Source organism: Falco biarmicus, chromosome 1 (assembly GCF_023638135.1).
Source record: "Falco biarmicus isolate bFalBia1 chromosome 1, bFalBia1.pri, whole genome shotgun sequence".
In the NCBI taxonomy this organism is placed as follows: domain Eukaryota; kingdom Metazoa; phylum Chordata; class Aves; order Falconiformes; family Falconidae; genus Falco; species Falco biarmicus.
The window spans coordinates 71,408,805-71,436,148 of NC_079288.1; the positions used below are offsets into that span (position 1 = coordinate 71,408,805).

General features: G+C 37.1%; 1 protein-coding gene across 1 annotated transcript in view; it reads left to right on the plus strand.

The window, feature by feature from the left end:
- The window catches only part of KCTD8 (potassium channel tetramerization domain containing 8), a 101,414-nt gene extending 77,646 nt beyond the window's left edge, over positions 1 to 23,768 (plus strand). The window contains exon 2 of the mRNA XM_056326890.1: positions 22,448 to 23,768. Within this exon, the coding sequence (XP_056182865.1) occupies positions 22,448 to 22,908 (461 nt within the window). The 3' untranslated portion in view covers positions 22,909 to 23,768. The remainder of the gene's footprint in view (positions 1 to 22,447) is intronic.
- Positions 23,769 to 27,344: the final 3,576 nt, after the last annotated feature.

The window sequence follows — 27,344 nt, forward strand, 5'->3', positions numbered from 1 at the left end:
GAAGCACTTTCTTTAGTTTGAAATTGTCTTTTACAAGCATGAGAAGTCATAATAAAACACAGAATTCTGGGTCAGGTCTTACCTTTACCTTGTAGAGCAGTACAGTATTTCCTTCTGGGTATGCCTCACTCATCATGTTCTGGAATTGCACACAACTTTTTCTTTAATGACTTTTACCTTGTTCACAGGAACTCTGATCAATTAACACAACCAATCCTTTCCTCTCCTTTAATTTCCACTCAGATGCTTAAAGAAGAAATTCTTGTTAATAATGTCCAAGATGTATTTTGTACCATTAAATTTTATCCTTTTTCTATCATTTAAGTCTTCAGCATCACTTCACTTCTCTGATGTGATATCCTGATCTTCCCTCTTAACATAATATTTTACAGCTTTATGTCAATGCCACATTTTAGCAGCATGCTTCTGTGCAGAGATCATTACTACAAATATTAAATGAGACTCATCTCAAAGACGATTCCTAACAAAAAACACTTGTCAGTTTTCTCTAGCTCAAGAATTTAATTTTCAGTGCATCTTCACCTCCCATTTACTCAAGTCTGTAACCACCTTTGCATTCCTCTATGAGTCCTCCTCTTGTTGCTTTTTGCAGATCATTGCTGCACAAGCTTCACAATACTCCTTAAATGAGTGAGAAGTTGTACCGATGTCTTAGCAAAATATTTATTGCTTGGAATTCATCTTTTCATGCAGCTGCAGATTCTATTCCTATCAAAGTATTTATAGCACACCCATTACTAAAGTCCAAGAAACCCATGGCAAGCGGAAATAAATACGTATTTACACAAAGCCCGCTCAGAGGACTGCTGCATTTAAACACTGTAAGTTTTTCCTTCATGTATATAATTCTGCAAAGCATTTAAGGATTCTTTATACTTAAATTCTCAAAGAAAGTAAATTATTATTTATATTAATTCTTGTGTAAAACAGTAGGATAATTCAATTAAATCCTGGAATTTCTCAAGTAGCTTTGCCTAATGCTTGTTTATACCAAGCCACACACGTGAGGTCATATTCTTTTTACAATCACAGTTAAAATAAGTTCAATTGAAGAACACTTTAATAATACATGAAGGGGATATGAAGGGAGTTTAAATTTTTAGGTCTATTATATTTTTAAGCTCCATGACAAAACTGGTTAGTACCATTTTACAGCACAGAGAATAATTCTGCCACTGTTTTATGTACAGTCCCAACTGAGAAACAGCTTTTTTCTCCTTTACTTGGTGACATTCTCTTTTTGGTTATTAAAAATAGAAAAGGACAGCTGCATACTTAGATGTGCATTAACTTCATAAATTGTTAATCCTGAGAAGACATGCTGCTCACAGAGGGGGTTAGTTTAATGCTGCAGACTGCCATTCAGTGACTACCACTGTTTCTTATGTCTGAAATCGTCCACATCAGGCAATATATGCTTCTCTGTAAATTGAGCCCATTCTCGGGGTGTCCCTTGATGCAAGTGTTTCATTTATTTCTGAAAAAAAACCACCCTCAAGTAAAACCAATAACTGAGTGGGAAGCAGGTTTGAAGCTTGTCTTAAAGGTCAGCACTGATGCTTCTCCTTAAAAAGTGTAGCTCCCAGCTCTTCCCGGAGAGTACCTTGGGTGGCCCTGTCTCAACACCCAGGCTGGGCAAGCATTCAGGCATCCAGCCACGTGTCAAATGCCCATCCAGCCTGGCCCCACCGCCCTCACGGTCAGCACTGCAGTGGACCTCTTTGAGGAAGTAGGTGCCCATTTTCCTACATGGATGCTTCAAAGCAGGGGTGGACAGGCACCACCAAGTGATGTTACAGTGGGAGGCAGGGCAGGAAAGAAGCATGGCAAATTCTTGCGGGTACTTGTGTCCCAGTCAAAGCAGGATTTTGTGATGGATTTCATCCCATGTTACTTTTGTTAGCTTTGCCTCTGATCAGCTCCTACATATACTGTCGTTTCCAAATCTCTTTCACTCATTCACTTCCCAGCCATAAGCTTTTCCCTGTGTTTTCATTAAATTGAAATGCTCAATGTGCTTAGCAAAGTCTTTATCAAAAAAAACGTGATGGCAGGAAACCTTGAAATTTTTCATTGGTTACGTGACAGGAGAGTAGCAAATGCCTCTAAGCTGTGTTCCACTTAGGGGAAAACCGAAAGCCACATCAAAAAAAGATTTAGACGTATATAGTGGAACTTAGACCGCTAAGCCCAAAATGTCATCCTAAGAAATCTGTCTCGGCTATTGCTTTCCTCTGGAAACACTTGCAGTCTCTAGCAGAGTTTCCCACTTTCCAGACATTTAGCTTTCCGCGTGTGTGTGTGCCTGAACCATCTACTGAGGTTGTTCCTCAAGGCAGAAAATAATTCATCATCTAAAAATGATGAATCCTTTCCTAGCATCTGTGTTTTATAAAACATATAAATACAGAAACTGTAAAAAATGAACTGCAAGAATATAATCTTAACAGTGCTGTTTGATGATGACCGTGAAAACATTTCTGAGGTTTTGGAAACCAAGAGGTTTTAGAAGGTGCTAAAAGGAAGAGAGGCTGAGAACCTGCAGGTCCAACTGTAACATTGCTGAATATTGGAGTGTGTCTCTCTCACACATATTCAGGTTAATGTATAAGAATAAAAGAGATGAGCTCCCTGAACCTAACTTCTGTTGTGAGCGTGGTGAAAGGCCAGAGCACCTTCATCAGCGCTGCTAAAGAGAAGCTGGATTCACAGCAGTGTAACTCCATTCAGAATCTGAGCTAGGCTATCAGAAATGTATCCATACGAATGTGCCAGAATTGAAATTCTCATTATTGAGTGCAGCAATAGCAGTAGGAAGCAAAGGACATGATGATTCTAAAATAATTGCCTGCCTCCACCCGCTGAGAAAAAAGTGGCATTTTTTGTGTTATACAGATATATTATATAATGTCTTGCCATTAGTAGAAATTTATTTATGGATCTGTATTTTTAGTACTGTATCTGTATTATCCATAGATACTGCATAATCCACAGATACTCTTATTCTAATTATCATCCATGTTAAAATTATTCTTATTTTTTATTCCTTTCTCCCTTTTATTCTTTCATATAAAGACATCAAAGAGCTTTAGACAAATATCATAAAAGTGATCTGTGGGACCTTTGGTTCAGTTGTGTCACAGACACAGAGTGGTGGAAGATGTGGAGGACATTTATGGCATTGGTTGTATTCAGAAAAATCTAAAATATTTTTTCACTGAAAAATATGCATTTTGTCAAAAACTAAAACATTTTAAGCATACGGATTGAAATATTTAATTTTTTTAGATAAAGCAATTTTGAGAGGAAAAACAGGTGATTTCCAAAAGTCAAGTTAATTTAGTAACTTTGATTTTTTTTCCACTTATCTGAATTTCCCCTCTTTCTTTACATTATTGTATAAATATAAAACAAGCATCTTACTTGCTGAAATGGAAGAGCTTATGTCTTAAAACAGGAGAGAAAAGTCAAAACCCACCCTGAACAAGAGAAGAAGCAATTCTGTTGTAGACCTTTATATATTTTAAAAAAATGCAATACCTCCAACAATGATTAGGTATTGCAAATACTTATGTTTTCCACTTTCTTATTATGAACTTCTGCTGAGGAGGATAAATTATAAGCAACCAATGCCAATGACAAAAGGTTGAAAAGTAAAGTCAAAGAAGCTATTAAATTTACTGTGAAGAATGCTCTTTTATTTTGTTTTTTATACAAGGAACAGTTGGTGGCATTTGTCAGAAAGCATTTCATGATTGGCTTAAAGAATCCAGTTTAAAGACTTTCTCTAAAGAAATAGAACATATAACCCCCAAGATTATACCTCTTGCTTCATGTTAGTATAATATGAAGGACACACCCAGCTGGAATAATAAAATGGTACTGTACTGCAGTCACCATTCCCAGCCTGTGAAACCCCTGACCTCGCTTGTGGGGACATGGAAGGAAAGAGAGTTCTCTCTACGCATTTCCTTTTTTTTTGTTGTTTTGTTTTGTTTTAAATGCAGCCAGTCTCTTTCAAAGGAAATCTCAAAGTTTTGTTCTGTCAATAAGTGTTCCTGACAGTGTTCATCTCCCGTCTGTGACCTTGCCGGGAATACAGGCAGCTCTAAAGCTCTGCCATTCGTGCATACTAAGGATAACACGAAAGCTAGATCTTCAGTGTCATAAGTTACAGGATCATGTGTGAAGAATATAGGACTCTATATCAGCACATTTTTCTTCCTCCTTTCCACACTGTATACTCTTTAAGGCTAATAAAAAACACACAGAAAGGGATAACTTCATAAACTTTTGACTGCAGAGTGAAAATCAGACAAAGCCAATCAGAAGCAGTGAGAACAACACAGTGATCACTAGATTTAGATTATTTTTTTCCACTAAAGACTTTGACTTCCTTTGCTTTCCTAAATTTGCCAAGCCACAGTAATACTGTGGCACACCATGCATTAGCAAACCAGAAATACCAGTAAGAATGTACAAGAGAGACTTCTACAGTCCCCTGAAATAAAGATGTTACTTAGTTTATGATCTTGATTTTACTTTCTTTTGCCCTGGCTGTACTTTATTTTGTAACCTCCAAAATAAATTTTGAATTTATTTTGTAAGAAATCAGTGGAGTTTATTCTGGTATATTATTAGTATCCAGTTGTCATATAATATTTTCAGCAGTAGGTCTTGAAGTGTTTTACAGAAGGGACAACTCACATTTTACAGATGGAGAGTCAGGCACCGAGACAGAAGGGCCCTGACTTTCATATTGACATTGAAAAGCAGGAGAAAATTACATTTTCAGACACAAAAACAATTTGTTCAGGGTAACTGCCTTGTTGTATTTGAAAGCTCAGTGTACAGCTGAGTAGAAAAGATAGACTATCACTGATATAGCTTGCCTAAACTGAGCTAGCTATGTAAGCGAATCATGAGAAAAAAGTATGTAGGAAGTAAAATATTTCACTATGAGAAGCCTGAGACCAGTGAATGTAACAACAGAGGAGTATTTTGATTCTGGGTTCCTTTTTGGGGAATACAAAAAATCAGAAGAAAAGGCACACACAGCCCTTTCACCAATTAATAACTACAGTTTGCCCTCAGAAATCTGAGTCACTACAGGTACATTTTTGGCCCCTGACAGTCCTTATGCACATAGTCTGGTCTTTTTTTGTCAGCTCTGGATGGTGACAGAAAAGAAGTGCCATCTCAGCTGTCATCAGAAGCAGGTTTCAGTTTGGGTTGCTGTTGGAAACTTTCAAATACAGAACTACAACTGTTATTGCAGACTCATGTCGACTACTGTAAGGCAACAAGTGAGTCTGGTATTCTGAAAGAGTAAATATTCCCAAGACTTATGGCTATTAGAAGAAAGATGTCGGTTTTTATCAACTGCCATGTGTTTTTTTCTTAATTTTCACATTTTGTGCATTTTAGTGTTTTGTACAACTAAAATATAATAGTTTTTACATGAATGCAATGAAAATGTCAATTGATACAAAATAAGATTATATTCATTATAAATGATTGCTTACGAAAATGCATTGAATGCTGCTTTTCTGACTCAGTGACTTTTTTTTTCTTTATTGAGACAATATTCCAAAGTAATTTTTCCATCTGCTGCTTAATCGTATCTTGAGCCAGTCAAAGATGGGAAAAGAAAATATGACAAAGTAGATAAGTTTTAATGAAACTCTAGTAAAACAATTATTGACTCTGCCTTTGGCCAAACTGAGGTAGAACTGTTAGTGATAATCAGAATGAAGTTATTCTCTTCTGTGTAATGTTTTTACCATAAGGTAGGTTACAATGATAAAATGAAAATGCTCAGGTTTGTTCGGCAAATGAAATTTGATGTAAAAAATTTCAGTAGTGCTGTCTGTTCACTCTCCCAAGATGATTTTTAATGTATTTTTCCTTCTGTTCTCATCCTTTTTTTTTGCTATGCAAAGCTACAAAAGCCACTCAGCTCCTAATGGAAACATTCTTCAGGTACTTTACTGGAATGTAGGATTGTGATGAAATGTGTAAATAAATGTGTATTTCTCCTCTGAAATTCTCACACTTATTCCTGTAGGTCTTTTTTTTATTGTTTTCTTTTCCTCCATTAGGGCTACATTAGATATCGACTAATAGTATCTATTTCAGTACTGCTAAGACATGTTTTGTGAATCTCTCAAGATTTGATATATTTTATTTTAAAAAATCTAAAAATAATATAAGAAATGAAATTTTCACTAAAGAACACTGCCAGCTTCTTTAGATAGCCTTCTGTATCCATTTGATATTCAATTTGCAGGATAGTAGAACATCAGTCCATGTTTTATTATTTAACATTTTTATTATTTAAAAACTTCGCAAATTTAGTTAATATTTTAAGAAAGAATAAGTTTAAACAAACACATTTCAGTGAGCTGGACATAATTTATTCATTGCAAACTGTAGTAAGTGATTAAATACCTCAGTTATGTATATTGATCGCGTTTCCTGACAAATATCTGAAACTTGAAATAAGAGGATGAAATATTCCTGTTCTTTCTAATGCTGGTTTCACCTGGGCTAGCAACCAGAGTCTTTGTTACTTGGTCAGGGGTGTAAATGTCATATGTAAATGCAACTGTTGGATTCAACTAGCAGTCACCTTACAGAAAATATTTCTGTAAGGGATAAGTGATTTAAGGAATAAACAAATATTGCACACAAGATCTCTCTGCTAATAAATTACACATCATGTTGAACACGTAAGCAAATTTGAATCCAAAGGGTATGTAGTTTCTGTAAGACCAATTTTACAAGCCTAAGACTGCTCAAAACATGTCTGGTGCTGTTTATCCCTTGAGTTCTGCTGCAAGAAGACGGGAGGAGTTCATTGGGAAAAGCTAGAGTGAGGCATGGAAGTGTTTTAGAAAGTTCTGAGGAAAGCATGGAAAAGTCAGCCAGGATATGGCTGTTCCATAGACCTATGTAGCTGCTTAACCAAGGACAGAGGAAAGTCTTCTGGAAAATATTTTCCGTTATATCCAAATTAAATTCAGATACTCTGAAGTAGCAGTGTCTTATGTTTGGATGGAAACTGCTTACAGGCACTTTTGTTTATATGAAAAGCAGCTTGGATTTTAAGCCTTAAATGAGCTTGCTTATAAATGTGAAGAATTAAATTATATTTCTAAGAAAGGGGCTTTATTTTCCACCTCTTCCATCCAGACTTTAAGTATCTAGCTGTGGAAAGTACTATTTTATCTGCTTCCAGACCATCTGCTTTGTGTTGTTAAATAAAAATAATCTTTTTTGCGGTTTATTGCTTTGACCTTATTTCTCAGTCCCTACATTAAATCTCTCATTTTTATGTCAGACACGGGTTGCTTGTCCTCACACTTAAGACCTTTGGTTGTCTATGCTCACCCAGCCCCTACCATCTGCTGCTGCAATGGTAACTCTTAGCCCCAACCAGACCATGGTGACTCTCTATTGCTCACATTCATGTCACCTCTGATGCTGCTTCTTATCTGAGGGAGAAGATACCACCAACATCTGAAAAGCTATTGTGTTATTATCCTTCAAAATCCTCCTTAAAACTCTCTGGGTTTGTGCTGATCATATAAATTTTGACAAAAGATTAGACAGCTGGAGGTTGGAGACAACCATCCTATCGTGCTGACCAATATTGCATTTTTCGGTACTTTCCCATCTGTCTGTCGCTTCCCATCTGTTGTTTCTTGTTTTGTTCTTAGATTTTAACCTGTTCCAGGCAGAGGTCGTCAATTAATGATGATGCAGCCCAACTACATTGTGCACAATGTAGCCTATTACTAGAACATATAGTCTGCAAGGGAAATAAAATGAATATTAATAACCACCTCAGTAATAGCAGTAAATCATTTTTAGACTTTCCTTTTTAATACTTTTATAGGATTAAGTGATGAGGAAACATTCAAGTTAGTTCAAGATACATAACGTCACTTTTATCTTCAAGTATTATCTTAGAAGTGTCTGGAGAAATTTTGCAGTATTTCAAATATTGTTGTTAGGAATCCCTGTGTATTTTGAATTTCTAAATGTGAACAATGTAGTCCTGTCCCTTAAATGCTGTTGGTTCTGTCTTGTCAAAAATGAAGTTTGCTCTGCTCAGAAATCTCAGGATTTCTGTTCAGAACTTCACATTGTCTTTACTATACTGTAGTTGTAATCTGGTTTCACTGTTTCCCAAGGAGAATTAATTTAATGAATTCAACCGCCAGTTTTTTTATCTCTTTGTGGGCTTATGTTGTATAGTCATAATATTTTGTTTGTACGGAAATATATTTTTACATGCAAATTATTTGCAGAATATTTTGATTTTTGGAGAGGACAAGATGTTGTGTGCAGAGTGAATTCATTATCCTTTAGGGATTCAATAATTTTTATTTTATTTAAAATACATACCTTATAAATGAAATTGGTTTTCTGCATATGTTGTCAGGTTTTCTGTAGTTATTTATTTGGAGTGGATGCTTTGAGTGTTCCATAAGGCTGATCTAGGAATTTGGATCTAAATATAGCATGTTATTATCAGCATGTGTTTACATACTTTAGGATGCAATGCCCCATTAATTTCAAATTGGTTTACTTTATTTTTTCATGTACCAGACCTTAATGATATAATAGTTGAAATGTTATTTTGAAATGTACTTTGTGTTATATACACAGGAGTAAGATCTCATTGATGACCATCATTGTTACTTAGGGAAAGCTTTCAGGAAACATTTCTGGTCTTTTCACAGGATTCTTGCAGATTGAGACATTTCTATTATCCCAGGGACCAGCAAGGAAGAACTATACAAATATCATCTGAGTGTGTTCTCAATTGCTTCCCTTTTAGTGCTTGAACCCTTAAGATAATTCACTGTGGACTCTTACCCAGTTCATATAATTCACTGCTAGTTCTCAGTAACCAAAAGTAAAATGAAAACTTGATTCAAGCATGCATTTCCTTGTTTTGCACTTGCTTATTGCCTGAAGTGCTATCATAAGTGTCACGTAAGCCTGAGATTTTTAGTGTCTGAAATATTTCTTTCATGTGAGACTTTTTCTAATGCCAAAGCCAGTGCATGGCATTTTGGCAACTTTTTACTACCATGTTTTATACACATTCTGTAAATTCACATTAACATGAATTTATTTTGCATGCCAGTAGAAAAGCAACCTGTAAAATTGAAAGAGCTGGAAGGAAAAAATGAAGATTACACATTTTATCTGAAGCGATTGAGAAAATAATTGACAAAGTAGTATGAGATCATAGTAGACAAACAGAAATTAAAATTAGCAAGGAAAAGATTCGGTTTAGTATCTGAAGTTGAATGGGGAAGCAAGCCACAAAGGTTACAGTTGATTCTGTCCTTTTTTTTTTTGTTCAGGTTTTTTTCCTGTTGCTCATACTGTTAGAACAAAGTAACTAAGACTGAGGCCACTGACAGTCCCCAAAGAGGAGAGTTCTTACCAATGAGTTATGAGTGAACATTTCTTAAAAGAAAATCTCAGAATGAAGATTCCTGAAGTTGCTGTGTTAATCACTCTCATTGCCTGAAGTCCCACTGAAATATATTTCTGATTGGTAGACCTTACTTGAGATGGCATTTTTTACATTCCATGTATATTTTCACTGAAAGTAAACTATATTTGAAGAGGACATTATTAAGTCAATATATTTAATGTACACATGTGTCACAAGAAGGCAAGAAATTGCTTCACGTATGTTTCAAATTGCTGAAAGCCATCACTGAGAGGTGTAGTCCCTTCCCATGAATAATTTTTCTGGTCTCTCTGGTACCTTTTGTTCTGGCACAAGCATTTAGGTTGCCACATAGGGAGCCACATCTGACAGCTGAGAAGTTGAAATTAATTTTATGAAAACCAAAATGTGAGTGGTTCAAAGAAGAGCATTGCTTATCTAGGTGGAAAGAGATTCAGCTTCGTGTTGCCTAGAACTCTGATTAGGGCTTTGCCAAGCACAGACCTGCTGGCTAAAAGACTATTTCACACTTCAGCAGATGCCCAACCAATATTAATATTTACAAAGCAGAAGGCAGCAGCCAGCAATGTGGTTGACAACAGACTGAAATTCCTGATTATCTTACAAATAAATATGTCCTTAGAAGAAAGGGGAAGGGAGTGAGAAAGGAGAATGATAATATCTGGCAACCTCAGAGGGACCCCCAAGGATCAGGAGCTATATCGGGGATAGACAGGGATAGAAGTCAGTATCTTTCCCCAGCCCAACAGCTGTTTTCCCTGAATGTGGTGTTAAGGACATGGAATAGGAAATGGAACTGAGCCTCTAAACCCACATGTTTAAGCAGTCATTTATGGTTTGTCCTATGAATCCGGAGAGGGAGAGGCATCTCGGATGTGTTTCTGCAGTGCGACAGTGGGGTGATTTTCTTTTTTGTCACGTTGGCCTTACAGAGATTTCGCAAGTGTGTCATTGGCGTTTAATTTTTTTTTCCTTCTTGTAACTTAAGACTGTGTTAGAGGTGATTTCAAGAAAATGATTAAAAAAGAGCAACTTAAGGACTTTTACATCCTTGACCCTGGGATTCTGTAGTAGTGGCCATTCTCCTGGTGTTGAAACAGTAAGAAGTTACCTTTGCTTTTAACTACAGTGGCTAGAGTAGGAATTGGAAGACTCTCTTCCCACAATCAGCATCAACAAAGTAAACTTTCTGCTAGGACCATCTAGGGGAAAGAATCTCTGAAGTCTTAAGGGAGTTTATGAGAGCAACATGATCAAATGTCCTGCTTTCGATCATTCTCCAACTTCTTGTTGTGGTAAATTGAGAATATCACTCTAGATAAGTCTTACTAATTTTCAGATGCTAAATTTATCATTTGAACATAATTTGGTGGAGTTTAATGTAAAGTAACTATTTCTTTAAGGGAAAATATTGCATCTAATAAGCAACTAATAAGCATTTTTCATGGACAGACAAAAAATTTTAGCTCTTAACTGATAGGCACTGAAAAAACCCCAGTAAAAAAAGGCAAATTAATACTAGTATACAGTCTTGAGCATGAACCTACTTTATAGTTTGGAAATTAATGACTAGTGCATCTACTAGATGTTGCTGAGATGTTACTGCAATACAAGCAATTGGGGCTACTCACTGTAGCATGTGAAGTTGCAGAAGAGGCATGTTTTTTATAAAAGTAGTTCTCATTTGTTAAGTATACAAATGCATTAATTTCTGAGATTTCCTTCAAACATCAAAATTATTTTAAGTTCCTACATTTTCAGATGTTGGGCGAGGGAAAAATATTTCTGCAGGTAGAGAGAGAACAAGTCAACCATTCTACGTGCAAAATACATTTGTGTCAAATTGCTTTCATTGTAAAATAACAAAACCCCTCCAATCTCAAGTTCAAGCTCAAGTTCAAGCTCAAGTTCTTACTGCTACTAGTATAATTTTTATTTTATTGCTATTACTCTACTGTTAGTGGAGATTAATATAGCATATGACCATCACTGAAATTTAGTGATGATTTACCAGGATCTTGCTTCAGGAAGAAAATTCTGTACTGCTTCAGTAAGTCCTGTTTCTCCAAGTAATTTACATGCAAATCATGAACCATCTGGTTGACCCTGGAAGTTTGTGTTGCCTGCTGGGAACTTCTCAGATAACTTTACAATATTCCTTTACCTGGGATCGAATTTTAACTTTTGTTTCTGGGATTCTGCAGAAGATCTTACAATCTGTTTGCTAAACAGTGGTCAGGAGGGTCGACATCTTTGGCTATGAAGTATTGACCTAATGATATAGTCCTGAAATGGGTAAAATCTGTCATGCATCATACACAGTGGGTGGATGTTGGCAGTATTGGTAGTTTCCTGACTTTTAGTCTTTTGATGTTGATTCAGCTTTATCTTATCTAGTGCAAGCATTTCATTTTCTTCCTATATCTCCAGCAGTGCATTAATGTGGTAGCCATCTCTAACTCCATAAAAAAAAAATATATTATCTTCAATATTTGACTCAGTTTGTAGCTGGAAATGAAAATAACTGGTCATTCCTGTTATCTTTAGGTTATCTGCTAAGAAAAGACACTTCTCTGAATGACTTCAAAATTTTCAGGTTAATATATATTTTTCTTAAAAAAAGGTGTGGACTCTTAATTGGTTTTACTGGAATGCAACAAATTGTCTATGTCAGAACTTCACTGGCTCTGTCCTATTTAAGTACTGTTTTGCCTACCACAAAACCCAGCTGGAAAACTAACAAATGAAAGCAATGTCATTTTGTTATTTGTTCAAAACAAGATTAGGACGAAGTATCTAATGAATTCAAGTTGGGCATGTGGCTGCTAATTGTGTATCTTCTGTCATTCCAAATAACAGAAATAGTTCCCTCTCTATATATCAATTAGCCTTTTTTATGTTGTGAATAATGTTAACATTTAAAATACAGCCTAACTGGAAATAAGCAAAGAAATTTTCCTCATTGATTTATTTAACTCATTCTACTGTACCATTTCTAGAAGTTAGTTTAACATCAAGTGGTAGTAAATGTGACAGAAAAATATTTTTATGTTGTGTTCTGTGTTTGGGTTTGTTTTTTTTTCTTTTGAGACAAAGCACTTATCACTTACAGGCATGTGGTCCTAATCTGAAAGATGAATTGGTTCATTCACTTCAAGTACCACATAACCATTCACACACCATCGAGCTTAATGCTATTAAAGGGTAATTTCCCCTGTGGGAGCTATGCCCAATAGAGCTGCAATCTCTACACAGTGTCTTTTTATCTTTCCGTGGCAGGTAAGGAGATTTAAATAAAAGGCTTCATCAAGACTGCAATCACAGACATATTCTTCCTATTGAAATATCCATGGAACAGCAAATAAACACTCCTAAAGATCTTAATCCTTCTAAACATTACCAAGATTTCAGTGTACAGTTCCCACTTAGAATTTTTGTGTTGGAATCAAAACATGTGAGATGCCTCATGAGCTTGGTAGTAGAGGACATGATATATTTGAAAATTTGCATTTCCTATTAAATTCTGAATGGAGTAAAACATTTCAGAATAATCAAGGAGCATATTTTCCCTCCATCTCTCATAATCACCATTTTTTTTTCCAATTTCCCATAATTTCTTTAGTTTGTCTGCAGTGACTATTATTATAGGTTCTATATTCTAGCAAAGAAGATAATTAAGTATATGGTGAGGTTTTCTTTAGAACATAGCATTTTCAGATCTTCTTGCTCAAATATTTTGGGGCCAAATTATTACCTGCAGTAATTTGGCTTTGTTTCATCTAAAGATGAATTTTCCATGGATACCAATAAAAATATGCTTTCTGAGTAAAGTGCTGAAAAGTTATAGAAATCATTCTAACTTCCTTTTTTCTGTAAGAAGAGAGAGTACTTTTTCACCCTTTCTGCTTTCACTGTTAAATTGCTTTCCTTCTAAGATCTTTTTTTTGCATTCACACTGGAATGAACAGGCTTTATTTTTTAATTAAATTTTGTAACTTGAGGTCACAGAGTGTGTTGGTTTTGACTTGAATGGGGTCAACATTTAAGTCTAAAATGTTTTTTTTAAATGAATGCAGTTTTGGATCCAGACCCACAGCTCAGAATCAGCCTAGTGAAGCCAAACCAATTTACATGCCCTGTAGATACAAATTTGAAGCTTTGCCAGAGCATAAGGCATATTTACAAAACTGCTTTGATAAAATGTGAGTAACCTTAGTGCTATTCTTCATGTCAGGGAAGCCCTGCTGAGATTCACAAGACCTCTCTGTGGCAGTCTCATCTGCAAGCCGACTTGCTTGGCTTCCTTAAATCACATAAAATTCAGGTTCTGCTCGAAGTACTGAAGTTGATATGTCAACAGTGTTGGCCTTTTACCCAAGAGTTCAAGACTTAGCACATTAATATATCAAAGTATCGCTGACACTAATTCTTTCTTGTGCCTGAGGGAAGTTAACTCACTTCTTCCAAATGAACATGTTACCCTGAAGTAATGGGAGGTGAAGAGAATATTCTTATTTTATTGAAGCTATTCTACTTTGCATTGACTAAAGTCAAGTCTCAGCTGGGTCAAGAAACATGAAAGTGTGAGCATTTGGCTATCCATAACAATTTGTCACTCATCTGAAAGGAGGAAGAAAATAGGAAATGCTGAGTTTCAATCCTCCTTTCTGAAAAATACTTCACTGTTATATACTAAGCATTCTCTGGATCAGGCCTTTAATCCAAAAAGTGGTTTGAAATATTGTGCCAGATGAGACCCAAATTGGAAACTGAATGTATTTTTTTTACTTGATTTGAAGCCACAAAGCAGAAAGACTCCCACGCAAAGTTTTGTTCCACTGAAATGTCTACACTGAACTCTTCAATTTTTGCTGTAAGTGCAAGCTGTCAAGAGCAGAGCTTGTCAAGAGCACTTGGATATTTCTTACATTATATACTTAGTTATTAGTATTGTTTGCTTGGAATGTTCATGATGGTTAAAATTGATCCATAGGCAGAGGGACAGCTAAGGGCTGCGTGCCACTTAGTTCCTTTGTAGGCCTGCATATTAACCTTAAAATACAAGTCAAGTATGGCAGGGCCTTCCCTCTCCTCCCACCTCCCAACAGGACTAAGTTAGATGTAAATTGCAATACCTAAAATAAGTAGAACAGTTTCCTTGACAAACCATATAGAGTTTTAAAAAAACCCAAACATGTAGAGTCTCACTGCTAAATCCAAGCAGTGCATTTAGCTTGATTCTGTAGCTAAATTAAAGAGGACAGAGTGCAGTGGTCAGGCAGTCCCTTGTAAATTTGCCTGCCATAAAGCTAGTTTTAACCTACAGCTCTAGTGGTAAGAAGCAATCTGAATACCTTGCTGGTCTCAGGGTGTGAATTCATGTGTTGAGCTGGGCTCTAAGAACAGGATTTTCTTTTAAAACTGGAAATATCATTAATATGCCACAGCAAATGTCAAGGGTTTAGAGCTATCCTTTTATAGCTCTTAAAAATAATCTTTTTAAAAAATAAAATCAAAGTGAAATTAGACATAAAAGATAATCATTTACCATTGAAGTGTGATATTAAGTAGTCAAAAGCCTGGTAATGAAACTGTTCCCACAGTGGCCATAACCTGTCATCAGATTTCACAGATTACTTCTCTCTAAGAATTCAGTTTAGTGTAATACTTTGAATGTTGGTGAAAGCTAATAAAAAAAAACCCTAGATATGTAAGATAGATAAGTCCATCACACTGTGAGATTTGATGAGTATTTTTTCTATAATTTTATATTAATTATAGTTAATTTTATTTAAATTCTTAAGATTAAACCATAAAACACAATAGTATTCACCTTATAGTCACTCTGAATATAATGTAATTTTGAGAGTAGGTAGAGGAAAAATCTATTCAGGGGTTTAACATAGCTATGTACCAGACTGAAGGTCCTGCGTAGCCTATAAAAAGAAGGATTTTTCCCTGTGTAAAGAATGCAAAAAGATTGCATTTCATGCAAAATCATGTGCAAATCACATACCACTGATGTTCTCAAGCATGCAAAAATTATGAATCTGACGGGAAATAGTATTGTTTCTTCTACAGATACAAACAAAAAAACCTTGTGTTGTCTTTGCTATTATGTTTCTGAGACATCCAACATAATCCATCAGTTTTAAACCCTGTTGTTCTCCTGTTTTCATTTTTTATGAAATCATTTAAAAACATGGAATGTTTTTACTGCATCAGTATTTTTTTACACCATAATTTCATTGACAAATTTGCTGCAATGTTTTTAAGGTGGTGTTCTCAATAAATGTAAAAAATATCTGCTAAAATTTTTTTGCTTATGCAAGAGTTGGTTCCATTCATACCTGTAATGGTTCAAAGGAACCCTTAATTGGATTATTTGATTGATTCATTCAGTAGACTATATCTAGAACTTCTGGTTTTTAAAAAGTGCATTTGAAGAAAAAGAAAATGATGAAGATAAAATATCCCCAATAACTTGGTTTTCACTAAAATTACATAATAGAAAAACTTTGGTGGTGTTGGTTTGTTGGTTTTTTTTAATTGGTTTAGTCTTTCATATAAACCAACAAATAGGATTAATTTGATAGTGCTGGCAAGAGGACTAGTAAAACTCGAACCGTTTAACTTTTTTCATGTACATCTTCTGGGACAGCAGTGAAAGATAATGTCCTGGTTTCAGCTGGGATAGAGTTAATTTTCTTTTCAGGGGCTGGTGCAGTGCTGTGGTTTGGATTTGGCATGAGAACAGTGCTAAAAACACACTCATGGTTTTAGTTGTTGCTGGGTGATGTTCATACCAAGTCAAGGACTTTGCAGTTTCTTGGCCCTGCCCGTGAGAGGGCTGGAGGGGCACGGGAAATTGGGAGGGGACACAGCCAGGACAGGTGACCCAAGCTAGCCAAAGGGATATTCCATACCATATGACGTCATGCTGAGTATATAAGCTGGGGGGAGAAGAAGGAAGGGGGGGACATCTGGCATTATAGTGTTTGTGTTCCCAAGTAACTGTTAAGCGTGCTGGAGCCCTGCTTCCCTGGGGATGGCCAAACACCTGCCTGCCGATGGGAAGTGGTGAACAAATTCCTTGTTTTGCTTTGCTTGCGTGCAGAGTTTTGCTTTACCTATCAAATTGTCCTTATCTCAACCCTCGAGTTTTACATTCCTTTCTGATTCTCCTCCTCATCCCTCTGGGCGGGGGCGGGGGGGGGGAGTGAGTAAGTGGCCGTGTGGTACTTGGTTGCCAGCCGGGGTTAAACCACGAGATAGCATCTCTTTAACAGATTCCATTTTTCTTGATCGAGGTACCACATATTGAACACATTTCACGTGTTGGTTATGTTTTGTTCCCAAATGACTATATTTATATCAGCTTCAACTCTTATCTACATGTCTTATATCAAGCTATAACTGTCATAGTCCACAGGTAAGATTTTCCGTTCTTCATGTCAATGCAGTCAGTTATTAAAATAGCTAACCACAGCAATCTGTGCAAATGTTCACAACTTCTTTTGCATTCAGCAGTAAAAATAAACTGACTTATAAACAAGCAAATGATATTAAGACACTGTAGGAATAAAATAGCTGACTCAGGAAGAGGTTAATTTGTGCATCTGTACTACACGTACAATAACACCAGCATTTGACCGACAGAAAGAGAGAGGAGTATCATAGAATCATAGACTCACAGAATGGTTTATGTTGGAAGGGACCATTAAAGGTCATTTAGACCAAACCCCCTGCAATGAATGAGCAGGGACATCTTCAACTAGATCAGGCTGCTCAGAGCTCTGTCCAACCTGACCTTGAATGTTTCCAGGGATGGGGCATCTACCACCTCTCTGGGCAACTGTCATTTGCAATTACCCTCATTGGAAAAAATGTCTTCCTTATATCTAGTCTAAATCTACCATCTTTTAATTTAAAATCACTACCCCTTGTAACAGGCCCTGCTAAAAACCTTGTCCTCATCTTTCTTGTAAGCCCCCTTTAAGCACAGGAAGGCCACAATAAGGTCTCCCTGGAGCCTTCTCTTCTCCAGGCTGAACAACCCCAACTCTCCCAGCCTTTCCTCATAGGACAGGTGCTTCAGCCCTCTGATCATTTTTGTGTCCCTCCTCTGGACCCGCTCCAAGAGGTCCATGTCTTTCCTGTGCTCGGTGCCCCAGAGCTGGATGCAGTGCTCTGGGTGGGGTCTCACCAGAGCAGAGCAGAGGGGCAGAATCACCTCTCTCGACCTGCTGGCCATGCTTCTTTTGATGCAGCCCAGGATGCAGTTGGCTTTCTGGGGTGTGAATGCACACTGCCAGCTCATGTCCAGTTTTTCATCCACCAGTACCCCAAGTCCCTCTCCACAGGGCTGCCACCAATCCCTTCGTCCTTCAGCCTGTACTGATATCAGGGCTTGCCCTGACCCACATGCAGGACCTTGCACTTGGCCTCATTGAACCTCATGAGGTTCACACAGGCCCACTTCTTGAACTTGTCCAGGTCCGTCTGAATGGCATCCCATCCCTCAGGAATACCAACCACACCACTCAGCTTGGTGGTGTCTGCAGACTTGCTGAGGGTGCATTCAGTCCCTCTGTCTACGTCATTGATGAAGATAGTAAACATTACTGGACTCCTGAGGGACACCACTGCTCCCTGATCTCTATCTGGGCATTGAGCTGTTGACCACTGCCCTCTGGATACAACCATCCAACCAGTCCCTCATCCACCAAACAGTCCATCTATCCAATCCGTATGCCTCCAGTTTAGAGAAAAAGACGTTATAGGGGACCATGTCAAAGGCCTTACAGAGGTCTGTGTAGATGACATGCATAGCTCTTCCCTTGTCCACTGATGTAGTCACTCTGTCACAGAAGACCATGAGGCTGGTCAGGCAGGACTTACCCTTGTTGAAGCCAGGTTATGAAGCAGTCAGTTTAATTGGATTTTAATATGATTTCCTTTATTTTAAGCCTGTTGTATTAATATTTAAGAAAATAATTGTACGCAAAACCTGAAATATTGATAAGCAGAATATTTTTATGTGTTTAACGTTTCCAGTGTGGTATTTTTCTCAGTTGCAAGAGACAGAGCTAAAAAATCTTCAAAAAGTTATTCAGACTGCACTTCATGAACATCCACAAGAAGTTTAGACCTAAATTTTATTGACTTCCAGGATTACATGGTTACAATTTTCAACCAATAGTTATTGCCCAGTTGATAATTTTCTGTGGTATTTGTCATGTTCTGTTCCTGACTGGAGCTCTGTTGCTCGGTTATTGCTTGACAGGGAATTCAGAGAGGACTTCTGTTTTGATTGTCATAACTGGTAGAAGCAGATTTTCACTGCAGAGAATTAAGTTTATAAGTTTCTAGTTCATTTCCCATGAATATTTTGTAGTAATTGCTTGAAAGTGATCCTTTTATCAGTCAGTTCTGCCAGGAAATGTTAGCTAAAACGTGTGCAGGGAGCAACATAGATGAGGAATAAATACAGTCAAAGTAAATGTAATATGCCTTCTCGATCAGAGAAATGTGTGTGTGGTATTTGCTCAAGTCCACTAGACTTAGGTGTCAAGTAGCCACCATAGTAGAGGTTGCAAGTAAGCCCAGGTAAAGGGCGAGCTCACTTTCTAACTTCTTAAGAGAGGCACAACCATTAAGACAAATAAAGGAAAAAGAAGTAGGAAGTTCAGTGTCTACTGAAACTGCCTGGACAGGAAGCATTACAGGGAAGCTGTTCGGAGAACTGGGCAGTGGAGAGGGCAATTGGACATGCTTGAGTAGAGGAGGATGAATTGGAGAGGACCAAGGTACAGTGACTCATTTCCAGCTTCTCTAAGTTGGGGAACCAGCAGCAGGTGGGAGATCCTAGAAGGGGCAGGAACAGGAGTCATCAGTTGTAAGTCAGTAAAGCTTGTTAATGTTATGTGTGGACTTAGCGGTATTACATTAACAGCATCCATGATCCTAAAGGTCTTTTCCAACCTAAACAATTCTATGAACCTGTGTGCACAGGGGAGCAAATATACTTCCTCTGAGTTTTTAAGAACTATTCTGGACTCCTGGAAAGTTAGTAGTTTCAGGTAGACTGAGATATTTGAAGGTCTTTGGTGTTATTCTGGAACGGTTGAGAAGGTACAGTGGAGACAGCATCCCATCACACAATCCTAGCCACAGATGAGTGGGCTAGCATAGAAGACAATAAGGAGATGTTTTCCGACTTAGAGGTGTAGCTAAATTTATCTGATAATCCCTGATGTTGAACATTAAACAAATATCTTTTCAGGATTTTTTCTTACATATTTATAAATTCTTTTGGGTTTCAGCAGATGGAAAATATTGTGAGAAAAACCTCCCCTCTAGCAGAACTGTTGCTTCTGTTAATAACACGCTACTGAGAAAGAACTGCAGGAGGATATAAAGAATTCTTTGTGAGGGAGGATTTGTTAATTTTTAAAAGGAGATGTGTGGGAGAAACCCATGTTTGGATTAAAGTCATTGTGAATTTAGGCAATTCAGTGAAGCATACAGAGCTCAGTGCTGTAAGGTACTGAACCTCAGGGCTGTGATCCAAAAAAGCATTTAAATACTGCCTATTGTCAGGGTTCTGAATAATCTTGTAGCAGAAAATGGATATTTTTTTTATATTCTTGAAGGTGTATTTCCATGCTTTTTTTTTGAAATAGATCCTTAGTACATTCCAGGTTTGAGCCCTTCAGAAGCAGAGAGTACCAATAAAGAAGTAAATATAAATAGACCAACTAAGTATAGTATTTTGATCTATGAAGTTACAGGACAAAATGAGCAGGAAAGGCAGAGTTGAAGACTACAGGGCATTGCTAACAGAAAACTTCAGTTTCTTAGTCATAGATTATGTTGTTACATTTGAAAAAGCTAAGATTGTAAACTAGATTAGGTATTGATGTTAATCATGTTATTGAAAATCAGACTAACGATACTGAAATCACAGTCTGATTAACTACTCAGTTTTTTAATCTCACACTGCAAAGCCAGAGTAATTCCTTAATGCCAGCTGACTCACAATTTAGCATATTCATATAATGGTTTGAGGTATGGAATGAAATGCCAGATACAACAATTGACGGAAGGCATGTAAATCTGTTTAAGAAGGTGAACATAATTCTGAACAAAAAAAAAAAAAATAAGGGACATTCTTGCAGACATGTGCTAAATATTTGGGTTGATTATAATGAAGTAGAAAATCGCTTGTGTTTTTCACTATGAATAATGTAAGTACAAACCCTGATGGATTGTTTTCTCTCCTCTTTGGATCTTGGTTATTTATGGGTTTCTCTAGATTGACTACAGAAATGTGACATAGCTTCCTGGGATGCTGGCTAAAACAAAAGCAAAGCAGTTTGTTGAATGCTGCTGCTGTTAGATTATCGTTTATTTACTTTTGTGTTTTGCTGAGTTTTGTTTTCCCCTGTGTCTCATATAAAATATTGCAATCTACTTAGATTCCTATAAGTCATAGAACTGCACTGTCAAATGGACACTAGAGTGTTCATATTGCTCCTGCATTCTTTATAATTGTAATTATATTTTTCATTTTTAATTCTGAAAAGACAGACTAGTAAGTGACTCAAAAATCTCCTTGCAACTCTGTCCCAGTAACTCCAGGTTGAGATGTCATACCCTGAATTTTTGATTCTGGCAAAGGCAGTTAATTGATGCTGGTGGTGTTTAGGTAAACTGTAAGGATAATCTAGTTTTTGTAAGATATTTAGATACCTAAACTGTTTGGACACTTTCGGGATTTGTAGCAGACACACAACTGCCACTGAAGCCCTGGCCTATATTTTTATTTAGATTTTTAAACATCTTTGAAATTTTTCCCCTTGGTCTGATTCAACACCTCTTAAACTCTATAGATATTTCTGTGAGCTTTAGATAGTGTCCTAATTTAAGATCATGATGTTTATGATGTCAGCATAGCATCATTTCACTTCACAGCTGGAGTTTTGAAATAAGGCTTCAGGAATGAAAACGCTTGTACAGATTTAGCTGCTACCACTTAATTTTCACATTCAAGTTCTGCTTAAGACTTCAAAGCAAAAGTGATATCTGGAGAGAATAACAACGTAGATCCGATTTTCAGGCATGTGAAGTGCTGAGCCATGCCTTATGATAGGCCATCAGACCGCTCTCCCTGCCATTGCAGGGTGCCTCTTTACCGATAACTTCATAACCTCCTTTTCCCTGCCAGCTTGTGCATTAAGAGGTGTACACTGAATTCTGAGCTTGCACTGAGCCAAGTCTGGGATAATCACTGACAGTAAGAAGTACGGTGAAATCACTATAGGATAACAAAAAAAAAAAAAAATTATCTTAAAGACTCTGTCATTAGTGAGTGATCTCTCTGTTATTCTAGGATTAATACCACCTTTTCTGTACAAGGCTTCTGCAGAGTTGACATCTGCAGAGCATATCATCAGTAGACTGTTCTGGGAAGGTGAGTCAAGAGCTACCAAAAAAATCTGAAGCCCTTGGAATATTTTTAAGCAAAGAGTTTGCAAATTGTATGGTGGTATTTTTCTAATACTGCAAAATCTAATTTCTCATAATAAACTTCTTCGGGTGTAATAGTTTACTAGCTCATTTAAACTTGCCTGAAGGGATTTCTGGTGCAGATAATCTGCGAGCATTATGCAAATTTCATTACCTGGATTCTTAGGCAGGCAGAATGTAAAGTTACTCTTGCTGTAAGCATTTTTAGGATTGAGAATTTTGAGGGCCAGAGCTTCAACCTGTGTACCAGTCTTGTATAGTTGTTTCGACTGCAAGGAATTGCCACCAATTTGTGCCAGCTGAGACTTTGAATCACATTTTTCTAAATGATGTCTGATTGGTTTTCTGTGGAAACCAGTGCTTTCTTAACACTTTTTCTCCCCTGCCTTGTATTAGGGCCTCCCCAGAGAACCGTTTCCCCCAAACAAGACCACGAAGAAAGGAAGCATGACAAAGTCTTGGACAAGGGCAGTGAAAGTGGGACTTCCTGTAATGAGTTGTCCACCTCAAGCTGTGACAGCCACTCAGAAGCAAGCACCCCTCAAGAAAACGCCACCAACACTCAGCCATCCACAGCCCACCAGCCAAATACTCTGACTTTGGATCGTCCGTCTAAGAAGGCCCCGGTACAGTGGATGCCACCACCAGACAAACGCAGGAACAGTGAACTCTTTCAAACTCTCATTAGCAAGTCCAGAGAAACAAATCTTTCCAAAAAGAAGGTATGTGAGAAGCTCAGTGTTGAGGAAGAAATGAGAAAATGTATCCAAGATTTTAAAAAAATCCACATTCCAGATTACTTTCCAGAGCGCAAACGTCCCTGGCAGTCTGAACTCTTACAGAAGTATGGGTTATAGTAATCAACTCTTTTGTGACGTATCTCTGGGGCATTTGATGTTTATTAAGTTGCCACTAACTTACTGATGTCCTCTTTCTGGCCAACTCTGCCACCAGAGCTATTCCTGCTGCTTATTTCTTTCTGTGAACAGTGGATGTTGGATAGTACATGGTTTCTTTAAAAAAATATATATATGAAAAGATAGAAACTTAAAAAATATAAAAGGCGTCTCATCTACACCACCTCATGATAGCAAAGAAAAAAGTGCATGGTCAAGAAAGATGGTTTTCGAACTGTAGTCAGTTGAGCTTCATTATCGTTTTGGAACTTACCAAATAAAAATCTCAATCATCAGTTAACGCCTCATTTTATGTCACCAATAAAAATTACTCAGACTTGCTATGGATGAAGAGAAACAGGGTTTAAAACTTGATTGAACTGGTTTCAGAACTAATTCCCAACGTTGTTTCAATGTTAATGCAATAAAGCAAATACCTATTTTGCATGAGCACAATGTTACAAATAAATCACACAAGAACAAGAGGTTGTCTGTTGCTTGGAGAATTATTTGTTTAATACCAAGCCTATAAAAGTAAAATGTCTAAGGGATTGAATTTACTTTGTTCTGGATCTGTGATTTTTTTGTGTGTACAGTGTTCTGTATGTAAAGATGGTGTAAATATGCCTTACACTGTTTTATTATTGCACCAACAATGTTCATCTATTAGTGCTTGTCGGGATTATTTCTGTGAAATGCAAATTTATGGCAGATTGTGAAAACTGGTTTGGTGGTCTGAAAGTTTCTGTTATGTTAGTTGCTAAAATTGGAGAAAAATAAAAGAGACTTTAATGTATTTATTAAAAGAACCATCTGGTAGATTTTCTTGACTATCGTTATCTCCTTTCTAAAAATGGAATCCAGCAAATTGTTACTTTTAAAATGTTTTCATAAGTACCTTGCTGAAAATAAAACAAAAGAGAAAACATGTTTCAAGAGTGGGTGAAAAATAGGGTAGTGCTGTTTAATGGGAACTACCAAACAGACTTTCCAAGAGGAAGAGAGTTATGCTAAGAAGCAGCAGCGAATGAACTAAAAAACTGAGTGGTTTTAGTAACAGAGCAGAAAGCGCTTCCAATTTGACAAGTTCACAAAAATCAGCTTAGAAATAGAAGATTTAAAATATCACAACAGAGTGTGCTACATTTACAAATGAAAAGCTTTCTATGAATTGTCAGCTCTATATGGCAAACCTATTTTCTCAGCCCAGGTACAAGAAAAACCCATTACAACACCACCAAGATGACAACTGTGGTTCAGATAGCCATAGCTGGAATGGGTAAGGACTGTTGGAGTCTGCAAGAGAGCTGCTGAGTTCTTATAGACTTGAAATTATTAGTGTGTGCATACATGAACATATACATACACATTTAGAAGGATTCATCCCCATATGTATTCTATAGAAGGAACTGTAAAATTGTGTCAGATGTTTTACATATGATGCTAATTTTAACTGGTTTAGCTAAAGTAAAGATAACTTTGTTTTAATTTCCAGGGTTATGCCTAACGCCTGCATTACTTTTCAGTCCTCTGACAGGCCATTTTAAGAAAAGGGTGCATACTGTTGATAGTAGCTCAGCAACTTTATTCACTTTTTTTAAAAAACACCTATCTAGAGCTAATTACTCTCCTATTCAGTTAATCAGTTTGCTCCAACATTCCATCTTTTGACAACATTTTTATAACTTGAAAGAGTATATCTGGCATAAGTCTAGTCTGAACTGATGCAGTCCAGTGTGAAACCATTTGGCTTCTCAGCTCTGCCTTTATGTTCCTTGCTTGCTTCTTTCTCTGGGGTCCAAAAGACCGATTCCTTCTTTTGAAAATTTCTTACTTCTTAGACACGTTGCTTTCTCTGTCTTTTTTAATTTTCCTGGTCTTTACCTGTTGAAATTTCCACCTATTTAACCATGACTTACTAACCTCCAGTAGATACAATTCTGGTTTTATTTAATCTAAAGTTAGGCTATTCTTAAAAGCTTTTGAAAATCTCACCCTGAGTTTTCTTCTGGCCTTTTGAATCTGTCTTCATTGCACTTCTTACACCTTATGCTTTTTTCTGTTATGTTTGTTGAGGCTAAGTTTCCATCTGGGATGATACCGGGATCAAGACAGCATCTTGAACCTTCCCATTAAACCTTGCCACTAAGTTTGGAGATTTGTTTTGCTTTCTTAGTTATTCTCACTACTCCAGGTAGTATCTGCCTGAGGTATGCTTACGTGATTGTTTGACCTGTCCTTCCATTATAATTTGTCTATATATAGAAGGTTTTATGAGCTTTTTAAGTGTGGTGTGGTTGTTTTTTTTCTTGTAACATACTACCTAAAATTTCTCAGAGCATTTTTGATTCATTCTTGAGGAGAACAAAATATTATCAACACATACCTTAATACTTGGGCAATGTAAGATTTCTGATAACCTTAATGCTTTCCACAAGACATGTCAGTAATGTGGCAGATAAACTACATTGTTGTTACTTAGCAACCACACCGGCATCTTAAGATTAAGTGTTTTGGTTTTGAAATTGCACAGTGTACAATGTCCTCCTCCTTGCAGAGTGAAAAATTGGTATGTGTTATAGTCAGAGAGAGAGTAGGAGAAAACAACAGCTCCTGTGAAACTTTTGGTCATATTCTCTAATTCCCATCACACTTTTCATCCAGGTCACTCACTCAGAGCCCTAGCTCTATCTATAGGGTTATTAATCTATAGTTTTCAGATTCCAGCCAGTAACTGGGGAGAAAGTAAGCTGAGAAATTTGGTGGAACAGAGGAGTTTGTAAGCAGTTACATGGCTAGGGCTGGTAGGAAATTCCCAGGTGTTACAAGAGAACTGTGTATTAGAAGTACGTGGAGAGTTTCATTTCTCCCCTTTGTCTTCCATTTTTCTTACTTTACTACGATAGCTACTTTTTCTTCCTTTTCAGTGTTCTTTTTCTCTTCTTTCCAGCTATTCACTTTGTTACAAACAGGAATAAGCTACCATGTGTATCTATGCCTTTTGTTGGACTTCAGTGAGGTGGTCAGTACTTTAGAATTCCACTTCATATAAATTTTATGCTTAACACCCCCACCCCCCCCAATGTTTTTCTGTAAAGAAAGTTCAAAATACTGACTTTTGTCAATCTTAAATTAAAAAAGGAATGTAAATAATAAATAATTTTGTCTTTTACTTACCTTAACCTGTATTGATATCAGGGCTTGCCCTGACCCACATGCAGGACCTTGCACTTGGCCTCATTGAACCTCATGAGGTTCACACAGGCCCACTTCTTGAACTTGTCCAGGTCCCTCTGAATGGCATCCCATCCCTCAGGCATATCAACCACACTACTCAGTTTGGTGGTGTCTGCAAACTTGCTGAGGGTGCATTCAATCTCTCTGTCTACGTCATTGATAAGTAAACATTACTGGTCCCAATACAGACCCCTGAGGGACACCACTTCCCGATGATCTCCATCTCAACATTGAGCCACTGACCACTACCCTCTGGATGCAACCATCCAACCAATCCCTCATCCACCAAATAGTCCGTCTATCCAATCCATATGCCTCCAGTTTAGAGAAAAGGACGTTATAGGGGACCGTGTCAAAGGCCTTACAGAAGTCCATGTATACAACATCCATAGCTCTTCCCTTGTCCACTGGTGTAGTCATTCCATCACAGAAAGCCACAAGGTTCATCAGGCAAGACTTGCCTTTGGTGAAGCCATGCTGGTTGTCTCAAATCACCTCCCTGTCCTCCCTGTGCTTTAGCATAGCTTCTAGGAGGGTCTCTTCCATGATCTTCCCAGGTGGAGAGGTGAGGCTGACAGGTCAGTGGTTTCCAGGGCCCTCCTTTCTACCCTTTTTAAAATTGGGTGCAATGGGTGCAAATTTAATTTAGTGTCATTAAAGACCAAGGAGTTTTTATTCAGCAGTTGCTATCATAGATCATAATTGATAAATGCTTTGATAATATAGATTTAAAAAAATAGAAAATAAACTACAATGAGGGAATATAACATGCAAATGAAGCACCTTACAGTATTGAAAGTAGTTCTTGTTAAAAAATTGAATTTTTTCTTTTTCAGAGTTTTTTTCTAAATCAACACAATCCTTTAAATTATGGTCCCATTCAGAATTCAACATAGAATACATATCCCTTTATGTTTTTCAGCCAGGTTTAATTCATAATTTTTATCATGTTCAGCGGTATAGATTGCTATATTCTAGATTATGTTTAAGGATTTGGATCTAATAAATCTTCCTTCACAAGTAGTCTCCCAGTTAAACTAATATTTCACAAGAGTAACATATCAGAATCTGCTGCAAAAATACCGTTGTTATTATTGCCCATCCACTATAAAAGTTAATTTTAAGGCCTCATAATGGATGTTATTTGTGTCAATTTTCAT